The sequence below is a fragment of the Microtus oregoni genome, unplaced genomic scaffold (genome assembly GCF_018167655.1).
Source record: "Microtus oregoni isolate MIOR12 unplaced genomic scaffold, Mior012 000008F_ref0000371, whole genome shotgun sequence".
NCBI lineage: Eukaryota > Metazoa > Chordata > Mammalia > Rodentia > Cricetidae > Microtus > Microtus oregoni.
The window spans coordinates 38929057-38949968 of NW_024543067.1; the positions used below are offsets into that span (position 1 = coordinate 38929057).

Below are 20912 nucleotides of genomic sequence, written 5' to 3' on the forward strand. Positions count from 1 at the left end.
ATCCAAGGCAAAATTCTAAAATCCATTAGGTACAAAATGCTTTGTTTCTAGAAATAGTCATTCAAAAAAGAAACTAAAATTGTTCAAAGAATCTATTAATAACATGCTCTAAATTTTTTAATTATATGTATGTATGTGTCTCTGTATAGTGGTGCCCATTAGTAGAAGTACCAACATAAATAAGTCAGATGTCAATTCCCCTGGAGCTGGAGTTACAGGCACTTTTGAACTGCCTGACATTAGGGCTGAGAATTGAACTCAATTTGCTCTGAAACAGCTGTACATATCATCTTAAATGATGAGTCATCTCTTCAGCCCCTATGTCCTAAAATGTATAGGATTTAGTTAATTAAAAAGGGGGGAAGGGGACGAGAAGCTGGCTTAGCTGTTAAAAGTGCTTGCCGCAAAGCCCTGAGAGCCTGCATTGATCCTCAGAATCCTTATAGATTTAGTGGTTCACTAAAACCATTCATCTGAAATCCCAGACTCAGCACTCTACAGTCAAATGGGAGGAGAAATGGCTGGAAATTCAAGAGCACAACAGAGAAATAAACAAGAGGCCCAGCCTAAAAATAACACGATAAAAAGCAACTCCAAAGCCAGGCGGTGGTGGCACACGCCTTTAATCCCAGTACTCGGGAGGCAGAGGCAGGTGGATTTCTGTGAATTCGAGGCCAGCCTGGTCTACAAAAGCTAGTTCCAGGACAGGCTCTAAAACTACAGTGAAACCCTGTCTCTAAAAAACAAAAACAAAAAAAGAAAGCAACTCCAGACAGCTGTCCTCTGACACTCATGCAGGCCACAGCATTCAAATAGGCACATAAATTATTTCTTTTTATAAATTATGAGTTACATAACTAATAGTCGTAAAAGACTGCTATGTGAAACAGTACAAAGTACACACACACACACACACACACACAAACACACCTGTTGCAGAATATTATTTTAAAAAGAGGACAACACATCGCTTCTCAGCCTTTTGGCTAAGATCAAGTGTAAAAGAGAACAACACACACACTTATATATATTGCCACCTCTACCAAAAGGTTGTTATTTAAAGTAGAGTTAATATATTGGAGGCTGACAACACTTTCTTGCGACAGACATGAAAGTAAAGACTGAAAGAAGTCACAGGAAAGAAATACACAGATGTGGCTATTATAATAAACTTTATTTGAAGAGGAAACGAAAACAAACAGCAGAATTCAACATATGGCCATAGTTTGAGGACTACGTGTCTTTTACTGCCACTTCAGGTATATATTTTTAATCCCAGCACGTGGGAAGTAGAGGCAGGTGGATCTGAGTCTGAGGGACAGCCAGGACTGTTACACAGAAAAACCTTGTCTTGAAAACCAAAACCAACCAACCAACCAAAAATCATTGTGACTCCAAAGGATCCTGTAATTCTTTCTTTTCTGTTGTCACTGTCGTCATCACCCCGCCTGCAGCTTCGTGAGTGCTGGACATTAGACCCAGAGCCTGTGCATCCAAGAGCTCTACCATTGACCTCCCCATTTCTAATCCTCATCTTAGTGCATCTAGAAATTGTCAGTGGCTTTCTGCTTACTCTACTTGAGAAAGACTGTGTTTTCAGGAAGTTAAACACAGGCTAGGGATATGGCAGTTGGTAGAATATACACTCAAAGGGCACAAAGTCCCATTGTTTAATCCCCAGCACTGCATAAACTGGGCATGGGGGTGCATGCCTGCAATAAGAAGATCAAAAGTCCAAAATCATCCTTACCTACAGAGTAAGCTTAGGGCAAGTCTGGAGCACATTAGCTCCTGTGTCAAAAAAAGAAATACACTCAAAAAAAGGTGGGGAGTGGACAGGGAGATGGCTCAGTAGGTAAGACCATTTGCCCTGCAAGCATGAGGACCTGAATTTAAATCCTCAGCATCTGTGTGAAAAAAGACAGGTACAAATTTATATGCTTGTACCCTAGCCTTGGAAGGTAGAGATATATGGTTCCTGGGTGCTCACTGGCTAGCTAGCCTGGCTAAATGGAGTTTTCAGTTTAATGGGAGATCCTGTCTCATGAGAGGAAGACTAACAATGCCCTCCTCTCACTTCCACATGTGCATGCAGGCACTCCAATATACTCAGACGTATGCATCACACACAAAGTTACACAGTGCACTGCAAAGTCTGTCACCATGTATTTTATGCTGTTTTAGTCTTCTGTTTCTCAGTCAATAAGTCACGAGATAAATATAGCATTTTATAGAACATCAGCTTACTACTATAAGAAATACAAACTTTACTTATATATACAAAGTATACATATATGTAAATATAATGGGCATGCAATATTCTATATGCACACTAGTGTCTCTAGTGGTGGGGTGGAGCAGAGACAAGCGGATCCTAGGAGTTTGATAGCCCCCACAGCTTAGCCAAGGTAGGATTAGATTTACTCTCGTCAGAGTAAAGACTGGAAAGTAGTGTTCTACATCCTGAAGACTGGATCTCCACTAGTCCCCCAAGATGTAGGTTCTATTTTATGTGCTTTACTAGATCAGAAAACAGAGGTAGCCTGATCATCCTGTGTGAACTGTTGCAACATAAGAGAGATTAAATGCTTCTTACCAGCAAACAGCTAGTGTTCTCTAATGAATATGTTTTCTATCAGAGCCCAGTAAGAAAGCTTCAATTCAGTGGTTGGGAAGATAAAACATCATTATGTCAAGGTCATCTTTGTAGGCATAGCAATTCCCCAGACCCTGGAGACTATGGGGATCTACAGATGGAGACCAGCCTGGGCTACTGTAAGTCCCAGGCCAGCCTGAGATACATATAAAGATCTTGGCTCACAAACTGGAAAACAATAAGTGAACATAAAATAAAACGTTGAAAATGAGCATACGTAACCTGGTGTTGCAGGTTTGTCTCTGGGTTGGGACTGCAGACAAACGTCCCTGTTTGCTTCCTCTTTGGTCTGAACTGCCTGGGGTAATGCTGCTTTCTCCCTTGGCTTCAATGCCTCTGTTTTCAGAGGACTAACGCTTCTGTGAAGTATCTCAGGAATTTGGGCCTCACAGCTCTTAGTACTGGGGGTGAGAGTCTCAGATTTCACAGGGGAAGAGGTAGCTTTCTGAAACACAGGGTAAACAGCAATTCTATCATAGTTAGAGCCACAAACAACTCAAGACCCACTTCCTTGGCAGCCACTAAACAACTCACCAAAAATACTGTTCTTCTGGTCTCTAATATATCATACTAACTTGAATGTTTTTTAATCAGCTTATAAAATGCTGCTGTTTAAATTGTAGGCAATTTAGTCTCACAATATATTGACATCTAAGTAGATATCAGAGGTAGGGTCACTCACAGTTTTATTAGAAAAATTTCAAATTATTGGATTAGTACTTTTATTAAACTTTCAAATTATGTTACATCAAATTATTTTTAACTAAATTAATATCAATTCAATAAGATATGACTTGAGTATTCATGACTCAAAAGTACTTGGGATAGAAGTGTTTAAGACTTTGAATTTCTTTTTAAAATATTTAACAATGAAGTATCATTGGGATGGGACCCAAGCTTAAAGACATAATTAAATTCTGTTACATATATACCTTAGATAATGCTTGGAAACAATTTTAGATTATCTTAAAAATAAATATTTCGCTGGGCGGTAGTGGCGCACGCCTTTAATCCCAGCACTCGGGAGGCAGAGGCAGGTGGATCTCTGTGAGTTCGAGGCCAGCCTGGTCTACAAGAGCTAGTTCCAGGGCAGGCTCCAAAACTACAGAGAAACCCTGTCTCAAAAAACCAAACAAACTCAAACAAAACAATACTTTCAGCCTAGCAGTGGTGGTGCACACCTTTAATCCCAGCATTTGGGAGGCCGAGGCAGGTAGATTTCTGAGTTTAGGGTCAGCCTGGTCTACAGAATGAGTTCCATGACAGCTAGGGCTACACAGAGAAACCCTGTCTCAAAACACCAGAAAAGATAAAAAAAAATTTTTTTTCATGCAGAAAGGGTGGGAGCACAGCTCAATGAAACAGTGTTTGCTCAGCATTCAGGAAGCTTTGGGTTCAATTCCCAGTATCACAAATAACAAAATGCATGAAATGAAGCAGTTTCTCGTGGAACTTCCCACTTGTAGTATCAAGCACTCAGAAGGCTTCATTCAGAATTTTGAATCACTTTGGAATTGAATATTTGAGATTAGAACTGTTCAAACACTGAATCATAGACTTAAAAGTTGATGATAAAAATAACTAGGATTCAGCCAGGAACTATGCTATGTATTTTAAGCAGATCAACTTAATTTTCTAATAACCCCGTACGCTGATTTTATATAATAAAGAAAATAAGCTTTTACAATATTAAATAACTTGTACCTAGTCACATTTCTCACTATATTTCAGAGGTGGGATTGAAGGCAGGTTGATCCAAAACTGTCTACACTGACAGGTCATCTTCAGCAATAATATCAACACTCTTTTTCCTTTTTGTTAAATTACTGAGATAACATTACATGCATAAAGTAAAAGTTCCAAACACTTCAAGTGTTAAATAGAGAAAATGTCACTGCTACATTCCTGTTTGTCAATGGGCCTTCCTTGGAGGCAACTACAAATACAGGGTTATACTCTCTACCCAGAAATAGTCAGTATTTCATATTTATACATACTTATAGAGGTATTTTAATGGAGGGATTAATTTTAGTTTTTCCCCAAATGGCCCCAAAGAGGCCCCATCATATTCCATTATTATATACTCTTGATTTTAAAAATTTAATTAATATAATTTCAGTCACAAAATGTTAATTTTAATGTTAATGTTAATCTATCTTAATTACCAAATTTATAGTTTTCACTTTTTATAAAACATTCAAAAAACACATAAATATGCAGGACATATACTACATAATACATAGTAATATTACTATTTATAACAAAAGTTTCAAAAGACCAAAATGGTATTGACTCACCACAGAGCTGGACGCCGAGGCTTTAAGCAATGATCTATCGGCAGCACTTGAAGATGGAGCTTTACTGACAGAGGCATTGCAATCCTTTTGGGAACAGCATGTAGCTTCCTGTTGAACACTGCTACTATTGATGCTAGCAGATGCTCCACTTGCAGAGGAAGATTTGGATAAACAAGTGGTACCAGGCTGTTCTTGTACACTATTTTGCTTTGCAGATGAGTGGCTTACATCATCTTCCCAGGAGCAAATCGTCGCAGCAAGGTTGGCCAGACGGCCCCTTCTCCCAACTGGGGTAGTTGAGGCATTTGAAAGGGGTGGCTTGGAAGGAGAAGCAGCCTTTTCCTCAGATGGCATTGGTGAGAAGTGTGAGCCTTCCGATACATCATCTGAAAATGTTTTCAGATAAATCAAAAGCCATATTCAACAGTTTTTTATGTATAATCACACATTCAACTCGTACAGAATTTTTAAGGGATTAATTGCATGCATGAAATATTACATTACTTAAATGTGACATGTTTTTCAAATCAAATTGTACTTAATCCAAATTGAAACACTCTTTTTTTAATAAATATTTATTTTTTAAATATTTATTTATTTATTATGTATACAATATTCTGTCTGTGTGTATGCCCGCAGGCCAGAAGAGGACACCAGACCTCGTTACAGATGGTTGTGAGCCACCATGTGGTTGCCGGGAATTGAACTCAGGACCTTTGGAAGAGCAGGCAGTGCTCTTAACCACTGAGTGTTTCCAGCCCCGAAACACTTATAACATGTACTTTTTTGGGTTATTTATTTATTTATTTTTTAATAGGTTATGGATGCTATAAAATACCAGTGTAGGGCTGGGTGCTAGGGTTATAGCTCCATGGACAAAGTGCCTGTAATTCAAGCATGGGAAGCTGATTTTGAATCTTGTCAACCTATGTAAAGATGGACACAACAGTGAGAACACATGTGCTGAGGCACACATATGTATCATATACAAACAAATGAAATATTTTACAATTTAAAGATACTATTGTATATTTCACGTTTAATTCTTTGAGTTATAACCTACAGAATCCTTTTGTTTTAAAAATTGAAGTCGACCAATGATGCCCAACATAAAGCTCTAAGATAATAGAGGTGTCTACACCTACATACATACGTAGCGCTCAACACGTGTGTAAGGACTGAAATGTGCCTAGGGGAACTGAGAAATGGAACCCAATTTTAATTAATTTAAATAAAGGTTACTTATGGTAAATGGCTGTTAGGATAGCATAGAGTTGAACAATTCAGTATTTCATGTGTAACAAATCTCAGCTAGTAATACCTGATGAAGGATCTAGGCCTGTATGTTCAAAAACCTTGTATATAAGGAAACCAAGGTTTGGGGCAAATCATTCTCTATATATGCAATTAAGAGAGAGACACCCCAAACCCCATCCTCCTTCTGCCCAAGCTTCTACCCCGGCCTCACCCCTCTAAAACTCCACCCCTCTAAAACCTCAGGAATCTTGTTTCAAAAGGTTCTTCCTCCTTATAAACTCTTTTTATATAAATATGTGCTGAAATAAGTTCATTTTACTTAAAAACAAGGGGTGATAAAATGGCTCAGTGGGTATAGATTAGTGGTTCTCAAGCTGTGGGTCTCGACCTCATTGGGGTCACCTAAAACCTTTCACAGTGGTCACCTAAAACCATCTGCATTATCAGATACTTACATTATGATTCATAACAGTAGCAAAATTAGAATTAAGAAGTAGCAACGAAAATAATTTTCTGGTTGGGGGCCACCACAACATGAGGAAGTGTAAGAGCCTCAGCGTTAAGAAGGTTGAGAACCACTGTAACAATCTGAGTTCCATTTCCCAGACCACATGGTGGCAGGAGAGAATTGAATCCTGTAAGTTGTCCTCTGACTCCCCATGAATGCTACCACCCCTACACTTACAAAAATAAAACCTTTAAAATAAACAAACAAACAAATAAATAAATAAAGGCGGGGCAGGAAGACGCCTCAAACTTTCTGTTGTCCAATACTACTCAAAATCTCAGTTAAAATGCATAGTAAACTCGGGAGGCAGAGGCAGGCGGATCTCTGTGAGTTTGAGGCCAGCCTGGTCTAGAAAAGCTAGTTCTAGGGCAGGAACCAAAAAGCTACAGAGAAACCCTGTCTCGAAAATTAAAAAAAAAAAAAAAAAAAAAGCATAGTAATGAGGAGCTGGAGAAATGGCTCAGGGTTAAGAGTACCTACAGTGGCCAGGTGATGGTGGCGCACGCCTTTAATCCCAGCACTCGGGAGGCAGAGGCAGGCGGATCTCTGTGAGTTCAAGACCAGCCTGGTCTACAGAGCTAGTTCCAGGACAGGCTCCAAAGCCACAGAGAAATCCCGTCTTGAAAAACCAAAAAAAAAAAAAAAAAGAGTACTTACAGTGCAATTACAAGAACTGTTATTCAGACCCCAACACCATAGAACAAGCTGGGATCCTGCAACCCTGTAACTCTGGCTCTCTCTCTGACGGACCCACTGCCCTCCTCCACATAGACACAGATGTGCAGCTGTATGCATGTATACACTCAAGCAGACACATATGCACACAAGCATACATGGACTAAAATAAATGTTCTTTTAAATTTTTGGTGCAGGGGCTGTTTGGTTCAGCAATTAATAGTATTTGCTGTTCTCCCAGAAAACCTGGGTTCAGTTCCCAATAACCACATGGCAGCTTTCAACAGTCCCTGGGGCTCTGACACCCTTCCCTGGGCTCAACAGGCCAGGCATACACGGTGTATACTTAGTTACATACTGGAAAACCCATAACTTCTTTACATTAAAAATGAAGCTTATCAATCTATTCATATTGCTTTGTCTTAGTTCTGGCCATGCACCCTAATTAAAGGGTTTTATAAGAGACAAAAGCACACCTTGAGTTCCCCATACTTTTGAGATGCTAATCTAAAGTTTTTCTTATCTATATTTTCTCTGGACCTCAGTTCCTTTCCAAATACGGGTATTTATGGGAAGCCATTTCAAGGATTTTACCCAACAAGTCAAGGAATCCATACAGTTAGTGACAAAAATAGCACTGTACAGAACCACTAACTGGCCTGCAGGGAAGGGTCACTCATTTACCCTTTCCCAGACTGTGGCATGAGACTGTGCTTTAGAAACCTTTCTTCCCTACCAAGGAGCACTGCACACCTTAGTCTCTAATTTGATAAGTGAACCGAAGAATAGGATTCCAGAATATAGAGCTGAGGGTCAGTACTTTTTCACTGCAAATGGAAAGTAATTCAGTACTAGGTGAAGTTTCTGTATTAGTTCAAGAACCTCAAGATCTACTTCGGTGAGAATGTTTCATTTTCATTCATTTTTTATGAATATATTCCTGGCATATCAATTATCTAGAAGCAAAGAACACACATACAGATAAAACAAAAGCACTTACCTTTCATGCTACTCCAGGCTGGCCTCAAATTTATAAACCTCCTGTATCAGCCTCCCAGATGCTGGGATTAAAAACAAGAACCCCCACATCCAGCTACAAGCTGAATCTTACCAAAAGAAATTCAAGGACCACCCATATCATTTAATACCTGCTATATCACTATCCCAATGGCGCCGTTGCTCAGCAAGTTTTTGCATTCGAGTTTTAACAGAGGAGGCGGCAGATGCTTCTGATCTTGAGTTCAGTCCTCTGCCCATGCTGAGCAGCGATGTTGGGGCAGCCACGGAATCACTGATGGCAGCTGGTGCTGGGGGCTGCGCCTGAGGGGGTTCAGGCCTTGGAGAACAAGGTTTTGCAGCAGCTGGCTCAACAGGTTCTTTATTTTCCAAGTCCAAAACTTCAACTTCAATTTTGTCAGAACATCGTTTTTTTGATGGTGATGGTTTCGTACAAGATTTCTCTAGATTCAAAAGAACAACAAAAACCCACACTGAAATCCTGCAGTTTCACAGTCTGAAAACTAGGTGGGTACTTACTAATGAGGGATCAGACTTCTCTAATACTTGAGCTACTTCTGTTATAAGAAAAATGCAAAAACCTATCTTTTATTAACTTTGAAATTAGGCAAAAAAAAAAAAAACAACCCACCTTTTTTTGGGCAAACATGTCATTTTTTTCTGTTAAAACCCTCAACGAAAATAAATGTAAACATCGTCAAGATGCACACATAAGATTGTATAGAGTTTTAAGATAACAGGAACAAACAGCACACACACAAGAATACCAAGTACTCTAAAGAACTTTAAGGATCTCATAGCTCAATCACCTTATTTTAAGGGAAGAAAAATCAAGCCTGGAGAAACTAAGTTGTAGAAAACAGGCTTTCTGATTTGTTTGTTTTTTTGTTTGTGAAACAACCTTTCACTGACAATAGCTAAAGTAAGGCAGAAGGGGAGAGAAGTGGGTCTGAGGGCAAATGAACTATCTGTTCTACAGCAAGCAAACAAACCAGCACAAATATTTAGCGTCTCATCACTGAAACTTCTATGGCCATCTGTACGGGATGTGAGAGATCCTAAGGGCATCATTCAAAACAAGGCTTCACTTTACCCAGGACACGGCCTCACTACACCTCTCGGGAAGAGTATGTGGAGGGGATGTGTACGCGTGCTCTTCTGTGCATGGCACAGGCCTGTGCAGGTGCACATGCAGGTCAGTCAGGTTGAAATGGGTGTCTTCCTCCACGTGCTTTATCTTATCACTGTAGCTGGAAGCAGGATCTCTCTCTTGAACTCAGAGCTCATCAGTTCAGCTAAACTAGATGTCCAGTTTGCCGTGACAACCCTGTCCCCACCTCCTGTGTCCTTGCCATGTTCCAGAATTTACATGAGTGCTGGGAATTCAAACTCCTGTCCTTACAACTGTGCTTCAAGTACTTTATCCACTGACTCATCTTCCCAGTCAAGAACATTAATATTTTAAACTAGAATGAAAGGCCAGTGAGATGGTTCAGTGGGTAAACAAGCTTGCTGCACATTCCTGGTAACCTGAGTTTGCTGTCCAGAACCCACACGAAAGGTGAAGAGAGGAAACCAATCTAAGGAATAGGCCTATGGTCTGTCTCCATACACGCACCAGGGCACACTTGCCCACACAGACAGCAATATATTCTTTTAAACAAACAAAAACTTGGAAGATGCCCACTGGAAACATGGTCCAGCGGCTAAGAGAACTCCGTTCTTCCTTCCAGAGAACCCAGAACCCACATGGCAGCTACCAATTGTCTAGAACTCCAGCTCCAGGGGTTTTAGTGCCTTCTTCTAGTCTCCACAGGCACTGCACACATATGCTACACAGACACGCATACAGGTAAAACAGTTATACAAATAAAATGAAGATAAGTAAATCTCCAAAAAAAGTTTTAAATTTTTTAAAGTTAAGAGCATGAGTTTCATAGACACCAAAGTTCTCTGTTCTGGCTTCTGGCAGATCGGAGACCTGAGCTAACAACCTTGAAAAATAACAGAAGGCTGCCCTGGCCCCATTGGCTGTTGCATTTGTCTTCTAAAGACGGGTTCTTATATGTACATAATAAAATGTTTGGGGCTCATATCCTCCAAAATCCATGACATTTTTAGCCCTTCCCCACCCCTGCCCAGTCTTACCTTCACCCCCTGAGAGGGACTGCTGATTATTGGCTTCTGAAAGTGGCTCTCTGCCTCGCTTAGCATGTGCAGACCTTGCTGCTGCCGTGGGCCTCTCAGCCATTTTTCTCTGAAGATTCTCTCGTCTGGCACGGGTTCGTTCAAGCAACTTCTATATTATACCAATGTTAAAACACAAGGTTAGCTAGAGGTCCACAAAACCTTAGATGCCTGCTAAAACCAATAACTGGTATGTAGGATAACAGTCAAACACATTTCAAAGGTAAAATCCCAAATAATCAAACCAAAATTTACCAGATGAACGAGCATCTCAACATCAAAATTACGAGATTCAATCTAAATATTAACAAGCAGTATGTAAAGACACCTATCTAAGATTTAAAATGCTTCAAGTTTTTGTTCCAATCAAAAGGTATAATTTGAGACTGGGGTGATAGTTTGGTGGATAAAGTGCCTGCCGTGCAAGCTTAATTAAGGACCTAAATTCGGACCCCTAGTACCCACTTAAAGCCAAGCATGGTGGCATACATCAGGAACCACTAGGGAGGGACAAGGTCAGGATTCCTGAAACTCAGTGAAAAACCTGGCTCAAGACATAGAGTGGAGAAAGACTGAGGAAGAAAACACATCAAACCCTTGCCACCATGTGCACACGCATGCACACCTGCACACATAGCCACACAAACACACACACACAAAGGAACTCTGTATCATCATTCTTGAATCTGGGTTGGCTGGCCAGGCCTTATGATTTGCTTTGACTAATAAAATATGGCAGAAGTAACACACTGTGTGACTTTCAATGTTAAGTCCCCAAAAGGCTTGCAGTTTCTGTACTCCCTTTCTTGGACTGGCACTGAAGGGACACTAGCCCTCTTGAGCATGTGGCTCTGGCACATACTCCTCCCCCATCCCCTCTACCTTACTAAAAACCTTTAAATTACATTCCTAAAGCTAGCCACCAATGTCTATTCCCTTATTTGGCCACTTCTTCCTCCTGGTACCAAAGTCCAGAAATCAAAAGCCCCCTTTGAGCCAGTGGTGGTGCACATCTTTAATCCCAGCACTCGAGAGGCAGAGACAGGAGGATCTCTATGAGTTTGAGGCCAGCCTGGTCTACAGAGCTAGTTCCAGGATAAGCTCCAAAGCTACAAAGAAAGCCTGTCATGAAAAAAAAAAAAGAAAAAAAGAAAAGAAAAAAATGCCTCCTTTGGCTCACCTCATTAACATGGCCAATTAAAATTAAATACCTCATCCTAACACAGGGTTCCCTTTCCCTGTATAAACCACCACTTGCCTATGGGCCGTGTCTGTCTCCTCTCTATCCAGAGGCAGTCCTCTGTCCTTCCCCGTGTCCTCTTCCCCCTCACACCCTATCTCCTTTACCACCACATCCTAGCCCATTCTCACACAGACCTCCCTTAAAAATTACACGTTATGAGGTCATTTGCTGTTTTCTGCCTGAGTCAGAAAGCAGCCACTTTAACTTTTCTTCCTCTCTGTGCAAACAGGCGTTTGGGTGTGGTTTGTGCTTATCAGGGGTCAGGGAGGAAGCCCCCACTGTTTGGGGTTCCCCTTCAGGCACATCATGAGCAAAGTCCAGGTTTGGCATGCTCGAGAAACAACTCCACCGAATGCCAGCATTATGGCATTTAGCTCCAGGTAATTTTCTATAACACTCAGAAACGCTACAAAACTGCCAGATAAAACCAACAGATAAACAGCCAGTTGAGCCCAACTGGCCAAACTCCTGTGTCACGGAATAAAAAAGAGATTGTGGGTGTGGAGGAGCAGGGAGGGAATATGGTGAGACTGCACAGTAGGTTAAAGCATATGCTGCCAAGTTTGACGCTAGAATTTATCCTTGGAACCTGTGGTAGAAGGAAAGAACCAATTGTCTTCTGCGTTCCACATGTGCCTGACATGCATGCACTACCACCCCCCCCCCAAGTAAATAACGTAACTTTGTTTGTTTGCATGTAAAAATTCACACATGCATCCATCTAAGTGCTCGTGGAGGCCAGAAGAAGCGGTTGTGAGCCACTCAGTGCAGTGCTGAGAACAGAACTCCACCCCTCTGCGGAACAGCTTTCTTTAACTGCCGAACCATCTCCAGCAAGAAAAATTAAAAAAAAAAATCTGAGTATATGCCTGGATGTAGGTGAACAGCATGCATGCCTGTGCCCGTGGAGGTCAGAAGAGGACAGTCACCCCCAGAACTGGAGTTATAGATGGCTGTGAATTGCCACATAAGTGCTGGGAACTGAGCCCAAGTCTTCTTCAAGAGCAACATGAGCTCTTCGCCACTGAGCCACCTTCTCCAGTATCTCCCATTAAAATATATTTAACAGAAAGTACTTGTTGTTTAAGTCAGTATGCTAGACAGAAAAATGGTACTTCAAAAAATGCTTGTGTTCTAACCCTTTGACCTATCAATGTGACCTTAGAGCAAAGGGGTGAGAAAACAGATTTTCTCTTAGAGCTTCCGGAAGGAATGAAATCTTACCCACACTTGACTCTGACTCGATTAAACCCACTTCAAACCTATGACCGATAGAACTGAAAAATTTTGAGCTATTTATTTATTTATTTGAGACAGGGTCTCCTGGATCTTATGTAGACCAGGTTGATCTCAAACCCGCAAGAGATACACTAGCCTCTGCCTCCTGAGTACTGGGATTGGAAGGGGTACAACACAATACCCAGTTTAAGCCATCTAAATTTATAATTTGTTACAGTTTCAAAACTAATACAGATGCTCAGATCTGAAGTTGTGACAAACAGCAAAAAAGTCACCCAAACAGGAAGGCTTTCATAACACACTTCCCAAGGAGAAAAATGCTAAAATATCTTGTTTTATTAAATAAAAACTAATAAAGATATAAAATATCGTAAGTTCAAATCCTAGTCACTGGATAAATTCATGAATATTCCTTATTTCTTACTCTCAATTGATAGACATTCCTATTTGAACCAATGTGATATAAAACAATTTACTCTCCCTCAAATGCACACAATTAAAAGGCATAGATATTCATTACACTGCATATATAAAGCAGTAATTAATACAAATAGGGATTAAGCTATTTATTTGAATTCCTTTAAGAAAGCCTTAGAAGGAGCACAAGGCCTATCAAGTGTGGTGGCCACTCTTGTAGTCCCAGTATTCGCAAGGCTGAGGAGGGAGGAGGTAGAGAGATCAGGAGTGGGAAGCCAGCATGGGATACACAAAGCTAGTTCCAGCTAGCCTGGTGTTTAAGAAAGACTCCACCTAAAACAAAACAAAACATGAATAAAATTTGGGTTAAGGCGCAACTCTGCACTTAGATACCTCTTCTAACTTAAGGTTCATTGAAAGAAATGACAATCAAAATGCTGGGCAATTAAAATATTTTATGAGGGGGAGCCTAGGCAGTTTGGATGCTCACCTTACTAGACCTGGATAGAGGTGGGCGGTCCTTGGACTTCCCACAGGTCAGGGAACCCTGATTGCTCTTCGAGCAGATGAGGGAGGGGGACTTGATGGGGGGGAGGGGGAGGGAAATGGGAGGCGGTGGCAGGGAGGAGGCAGAAATCCTTAATAAATAAATAAATTAAAAAAAAATATACACAGTAAAAAAGAAAAAAAATAAAATATTTTATGAGCCCACGACCTTCATCCCCTAAAGAATTCTTCTTCAATCAACTCAAAAGTGATCAGACTGCTATACAAATTCATAACAGTTTGCTAATCTTTTGAGAAAGTCTATCACTCTGAGAAAACACCATCACCCTAACTATATCCACCATGGACATGCCCAGCATTCCATTCCCTCCAGTCAAGTACTTGAGTCGGCACAGCAATGGTTCACAACACAAGAATGTGGTTGGTTTTGCCATTCAAATACACACAAGTGCTCTACTGTTTGCAATGGAGTCAAAACTCACACATGATAGAGGAAAATTTTAAATACTCTAAAGAACAAAATAAGATTACTAAGTGCCAAAGGTATTTTATTCAAGAAATAATGTCCTCTAAATTACATAAATGTAAGTGCTCAGTATTTTAAGTAGACCTTTATATTGCATCATTTAAATATAAAATATTTTCCTTAAAAAAAAAAAATAGAGCTTCAGGAACCAGCCAGAGGAATAGGATGGAGGACGTAAAAAGGAAAGCAGTGGGAGAGAGGGATGAAGTAAAACAAAGTAAAACGACACATCCGTATGGAAATGCTGTAGTGAAACCCACGGCTTCAAATGCTATTACTGTTTCATCACACCTTCAGGAAGGTGTGGTAGAGTACACCTATAACCCTAGCACCCGGAGGATGGAAACAGGAGGATCAGGACTTCAAGATTACAGAAAGTTGGAGATCAATATGGGATGCACAGAGCCTATCTCAAATGGGGTGTGGGGGTGTAGCTCAGTCTTTACAAGGACTTGTGTTCAATCCTGACCAAAAGTAAAACTTCTGGTATGTTAATTCAACAAGATGCTTTTAAGTATGTTTGATGTTGGAGAAAACATGTCTGAATGGGAGAAAACAGCCCATTTAGAATGCACACATTCTGGAAGGAAACACATTTAACAGATAGTTGCAAGTGATATTTGTGATTTGGCAATGAAGCTCCAGAGATGAACTTGCAAACTGGAAACTAAATGTGAGTTTATACAGCAGAAAAGGCTGGTAAAGTGAGAACCGCCGACATCAGGGCAGCAGAGAGCACAGGCCAGAGGGAAAGAGTGTTGTCCAGGACTGTAGCATGTGAAACAGGAGTTAGTAAGAGAATGAGGCAATGGGTTTATTTCTTTTCTGTTTCATGACAGCATTGGTAAGGAATCACTCTGGGCGAAGTTTTTTAAAAATAATTCCTAATAACTTTCTGTGTTGCATGGTTTTGAGTAAGACACTTGTTTAAAAAGTCATTTATATTGACATTAGTCCTTTTTTAGACAAAAAAAAAAAAAAACCAAAACCCTATCAGAAATTCATTTCACAGTGCATAAATGTTATGAACGCTATCACTGAGCACCTCGAAGCTGGAGCTCACTACGGGGCCCTCATTACCAATTAAGGTAAAGCTGTCAGAGCTGTGATTCCAGTAGCAACGGACCTCGCTTTTCAGAATATAAACTACAAGTTAAGGCATGCACACTTTCCAAACACGTTCTAAAATGCCCCAGACTGGAAGATTCTCTTTATCTGAGTTTTGTACGAGCTTCCAAAGGGCATTTTTAAGTAAAAGTACAAATTTCAACCAAACTTCTGAAGTGTGTTGATCCTGTCGATTATTAAAAACATACAGCATTGTTCAAAGTAATTTTATTCTTTTTTTAAATATTTATTTATTTATTATGTATACAATATTCTGTCTGCATGTATGCCTGCAGGCCAGAAGAAGGCACCAGACCTCATTACAGATGGTTGTGAGCCACCATGTGGTTGCCGGGAATTGAACTCAGGACTTTTGGAAGAGCAGGCAATGCTCTTAATCACTGAGCCATCTCTCTAGCCCCTATTTTATTCTTTTAGTAATATGGAATATCATTTTTAATGGTAATATAATCTAGAATTCTGGTAATTTTTACTGACATGCAAGTTTTAAGAATAAATGCTTTCAATAAAAAATTCAAACTCATAGGCAAACGAATATATATTTTGGGACAAAGTTTCTGTGTACGTAGCCATGGCTGTCCTGGAACTTGCTCTGTAGATCAGGCTGGCTTGAACTCAGCGATCTGCCTGCCACTGTCCAGCTGACATAAGTCAATCTTTCAGAGATTCACTGTAAATGACAAGTATTTGGTGAACAGTCATCCCTATTCTCTAAAGCTGCCACAATGTCCTGGATGTTTCCACGAGAATTTTCTGCAGTTCATTTATTTTTATGTGTAAGGGTCTTTAGCCTTCACGTGCTCCTGGGTACCACATGTGTATGGATCTGGCGCCTGTGGAGGCTAGAAGGAGACACTGGATCTCCTGAGACCAGAGTCACAGACTGCTGTGAGAGGAGAATGGGTGCTGGGACTTGAACCTGAGTCCTCTGGAAGAGCAGTCAGTGTTTCCAACAGCTTAGCCATCTCTCCAACCCTCTTCTGGGTTAAAGTTAACAAAGTGTTGTTTCCCTCAAAATAACGGAGAACTTCAAACATGGGGAAAACACAACGGTCGTGTTGAAACCTTTAATTGTTGAAACTCAATATCTTAGGCTTAGCTTGTGAATTTAACTATTAGGTACACTACCCAAATTAAATTATTACTATCTTCTATGACATTTTCCAATGTAGTAAAGAAACACCGTACGCCCACTTTGCAAAACTCACAACATAGTCTTGAAATTTGCAAATCAGCTTAAAGAAAGAAAAGAAAAAGAGGAACTGTTCTGGAATAAAAGAGTGGGCAAATAGCAACGGGAAATTCCTTAATGTCAGAGCACAGCTGCAACACGAAGCTAAAACTAGAGATAAAGAATAGGGTTAACAACGTACGAGACCCTATTCCCAAGGGAGAGAAGAGGAAGACACTGTTGGAATGATGTGCTACATAAACACTGGACAGTACAGTAGCCTTCCATCACAGGCTAATAATTCCGGTTCACACAATAAACACTGTTCCCTTTTAATCAGTGTTAATCCTGCGCATGAGACGTCTAAAGTTAGCAGAGCAGAGACGTCCGAAGGAACTCGCGGCTAGAGCACCTGGTCGCTGGGACTTGGCTGATTTCATCACGGGATTCTTTAAGTGCACAGCTCCTCAGGGCCGGTGAAGCCCTTTATCACCTCCCATCGGATTCCCAGCACACAGTACGAGTCACCGGGCAGACTCCACCCTGCCAACTATTCCAGCTTTCCGGCAGGACCGGTCCCAGCCCACCGCAAGCCGCTCTCTCCCGGGAGAAGGCGGGACGGAGAAAGGAGGGAAGTGCGCTCTCTGTCACCGGGAACCGGAGGGCCGGGGCACGCCAGAGCGCCCGGCGCTCGCACTTGGGAGGTGGAGGAAGGAGTTCGCGGCCAGGGCGGGGTTTTTGAGGCCCTGTCTTCCCTGCCTTACCCCAGAGTCTAAAGCCGCCGTCTCCTCCGCGGCAGCCGGAGCCGCAGGCGGCGCCGCAAAGCCTGGCAGGCGGCCTGCGACCCCGCGGCTTCCGCCCGGCTGCACGCCCGCGGAGCGCACGCGCCGGGCGGCCCGCCGGTGGGCCGCACGCTGACAGGCAGCGCGGGCGGGGGTCCGCGGGGGTCATGGTTCACAGCACCCGCAGAGTCTCTCACCTCTGTAAACGGGTCCATCGCCCCAGGCCTCACGAGTGGCAGACGAGACGGTGGGTCCGGTGGTTCAAATTCAGGAGGAGGAAAGAAGTGAGTGCGGGCTCGGCGCAGCTCCGGAGGAAGGCAGGAGGCCGGGCGGCGGGCTCTTCCACACCCAGTCGGCTCTGCCCACAGTGCCGGTTCTGTCGCTGACCACGGCCGTTCAAATTTGAATTTCAGCGCCCCGGACGGCGCGCATGCGCGGGAGCCGGGCGGGGCCGGACGGGCTGAGCCGCGTTTGTCCCCGCCCCGGAGCCTGGTCACGTGACACGGCTGCTCTTGCCTGTCCCGAGCTGCTGACCTCGCTGGTCGTCGTGGGTGGGGTCGCTCCTGCCGTTGAACTGCCTAGGGAGAGCGCCTGCCGTCCCGCTCGCACCCACGCATGCCCTAGCAGGTCCTTTCGTGGTTCCGTCAGCTCCCTCCGCCCTGCCTTCTTCCTCGGTGGGCCTTTACGAATCCGGCCTGGGTCTTCTTGGCCCTTGGGCTTGATGTCATCTGTCTCCTGCCACCAGAAGAGGCATTGGGCTGCAAGCTTGACACTCCTGAGAGGCCACTCTGGTGGGTCCCCACACTCGCATTCAGTGACTAGTTCTTTGTCCTTGGGAAAAATAACAGTAATAGACCGTGCGACAAGTTCATTCACAGGCCCCTCGGTTTCAAATCCCACCCACCTGTACCCAAAGGTCAGCACTGAGAACACTAGGGAAGCCTCCTAGTTCAATCGTCCACATTTGAGAGCAGGGACAATTGAAAGGCCCGTTTTTAATAAAAGTTCCCGTTTACCAGCCAGTAAGCAGGACAGAAATTACTTCCCCAATATCTCTTTATCTGAGTTTCTTTTTCCTCTTCCTGGGAGGGGAGTTTGTAGATGCTCAGACCCAGGCTGTCCAAGAAGCAGTGTGTCTAACAAAACAGGGCTGTCAAAGCTCCAGTTGTAGAACTGTTTGCCTTACCCAAAACGGTTGAGAAAGCACCCAAATCTACATGCTCTGTGTGCCCAGGTTGGTTTGTGAGACCTAAAGTTCTGAGGAGTGTGTAAGAGAAAAATACATGAGCAAGGCTTCTGGTGAGTTTGTGTATACTAACTCGGCCCATGACAGGATGGAGGATGTTTTCCTTATTGAGCAGAAAACTCGACGGCAACGTGTCGAAGGGTCACGTCCCGAGTCAGAGAGCTAAATAAAAATAGGAAGCTTGGGACTGGCAACAAGGCTCATGCTATGAAGGCCCTGGCTGCCAAGCCTTGGAACCTGAATTCTAGGCCAAAATCAGGTCCAGCAAATTGTCCTGTGACCTGCACACCCAAAGTAAATAAATGCATGTAAAAACAAAAATAATCTATAGATCGTCATAAACTGAATTCTGGACATGGAATAAAAGAATACAGCTTTTAAGAATAGAGCTTTGTCGGAGGTGGTGGCGCACACCTTTATTTTTAGCACTCAGGAGGCAGAGACGGGTGGATCTCTGTGAGTTTGAGGCCAGCCTGGTCTACAAGAGCTACTTCCAGGACAGGCTCCAAAGCTACAGAGAAACCCTGTCTCGAAAAACCAATAATAATAATAATAACACAGCTTCCATGCTGGGACCACAATATAACAGGAATAATAAACTTCCCCAGTTCCTTGGAGCTGTGGGATGATAAAAGTGTGTCATGTATGGGATTGCTAGAATATAAGTCAAATGTGCTACTTATGAACCAAAGGGAAACGAAGCCTGAATCTTTTTTAAGATTCAGTAAAGGGGTGTGTGTATGTGGGGTGTGGTTGTGTATGTCAGTCTTGGGAATGAGTCATGGGAAATTTATGTAGCCGTTGTGCCTTGTGGCTGTTGCTCTGGGATCCTTGGTTTCATTATAAACAACAATTTGATTCTAGCCAGCTTGCGCAAAGCAATAGACCTGCTCTAAACTTGTAGTCTCTCTCTCCGTACAAGCCCTGAAGCATTGGCCATTGACTATGTCTTAGTTGTAGTAACAGTAGGGACAGTAGCTCCCACAGTCCCATAGCTCCCATGTCGGAAGCGCCTGGTATGACCAGACACCATGCTTCAGATTCAAGGCTGCTCCCCTAGACGGCCACGGTTGTCTCCCACGGCAGTTCATTCTTTTGTTTATTACCTGGAATAACTTTTCTCATTAAAAAAATCTTTGCTAGCTGTGGTGGTAATGCATACAGTCTCAGCACTTGGGAGGAGGGAGAAGAATCAGGAGTTCAAGACCAACCTCTGCCTAAGAAAAAGAAGGAAAGAAAAAAAATACACATACATACATGTTCATTTAAAATGATAACCAAGGACTGGAGGGATGGCTCTGCAATCGAGAGCATTGCGGTTTTTCCAAAGGACCCACCTTCAATTCCCAGCAGTCACACAGTGTCTCATAACCATTCATAACGCCAATCCCTGGTGTCCAGTTCCCCCTTTAGCATCTGTGGACACCAGGTACACACATGATTCACAGAACTACATGCAGGCAGACCACCCATACATAAAATGTATGTCTTTTATAAAGACAAAGCAGAGATGATGAGCTCGAGAAAATGAGTATTTCCTCTTTGGAAGATCTGTTCTTTCAAACAAGTAATTATGTCTCTTGTAGATAAAAGTAATGGGGAGCTTAAAGACCCCACAAAAATGTGGTAGCATTAACCTCATCAAGAACTCCAAATACATCCATTTCCAGTTAATTTTTCAAAATTCACATACAGTCCCACAATTGACAAAGTAATACAATAACATAGATATTTGTATTTTTACAGAGGGAAAAAAGGCCGAGACCTGAGCAGAAGGCAGTGACGAGAAGGATCAGACAAAAGTTCTCCGCCTCAGGTTACCTGGCTGATGGCCACTTGTTTATACATGTATTGTAGCGAAGAAATGAGAACTACCAAAAGTTAATATCAAGTGAAGCATGGGGACAAAAGGCTGAGGCAGAATGACTTCCATGCAGGGCTAGCCTTTGCTACATAGTGAGCTTCAAACCAGCTTGGGCTACCTAGTAAGACCTTGTTTTAAAAACAAACAGTAATTTTATACACAGGTGGGCATGGTGGTGCATGCTTATAATCC

General features: G+C 42.3%; 2 protein-coding genes across 4 annotated transcripts in view; one reads left to right on the forward strand and one right to left on the reverse strand.

The window, feature by feature from the left end:
• Positions 1 to 17945, reverse strand: part of Anln (anillin actin binding protein) — a 61207-nt gene extending 43262 nt beyond the window's left edge. For 2 of the 3 annotated variants that reach the window (XM_041657279.1, XM_041657278.1), the window contains exons 1-5: positions 17808 to 17945; positions 10559 to 10709; positions 8542 to 8853; positions 4954 to 5339; positions 2879 to 3101 (exon numbers count right to left, since the gene is read on the reverse strand). In XM_041657279.1, the coding sequence (XP_041513213.1) occupies positions 2879 to 3101; positions 4954 to 5339; positions 8542 to 8853; positions 10559 to 10709; positions 17808 to 17825 (1090 nt within the window). In that variant the 5' untranslated portion in view covers positions 17826 to 17945. The remainder of the gene's footprint in view (positions 1 to 2878; positions 3102 to 4953; positions 5340 to 8541; positions 8854 to 10558; positions 10710 to 17807) is intronic. The other variant, XM_041657277.1, reaches the window with a different exon arrangement.
• Positions 17778 to 20912, forward strand: part of Kiaa0895 (KIAA0895 ortholog) — a 55251-nt gene continuing 52116 nt past the window's right edge. Inside the window, exons 1-2 of the mRNA XM_041657281.1 lie at positions 17778 to 17894; positions 20603 to 20672. Of these exons, the coding sequence (XP_041513215.1) occupies positions 17778 to 17894; positions 20603 to 20672 (187 nt within the window). The remainder of the gene's footprint in view (positions 17895 to 20602; positions 20673 to 20912) is intronic.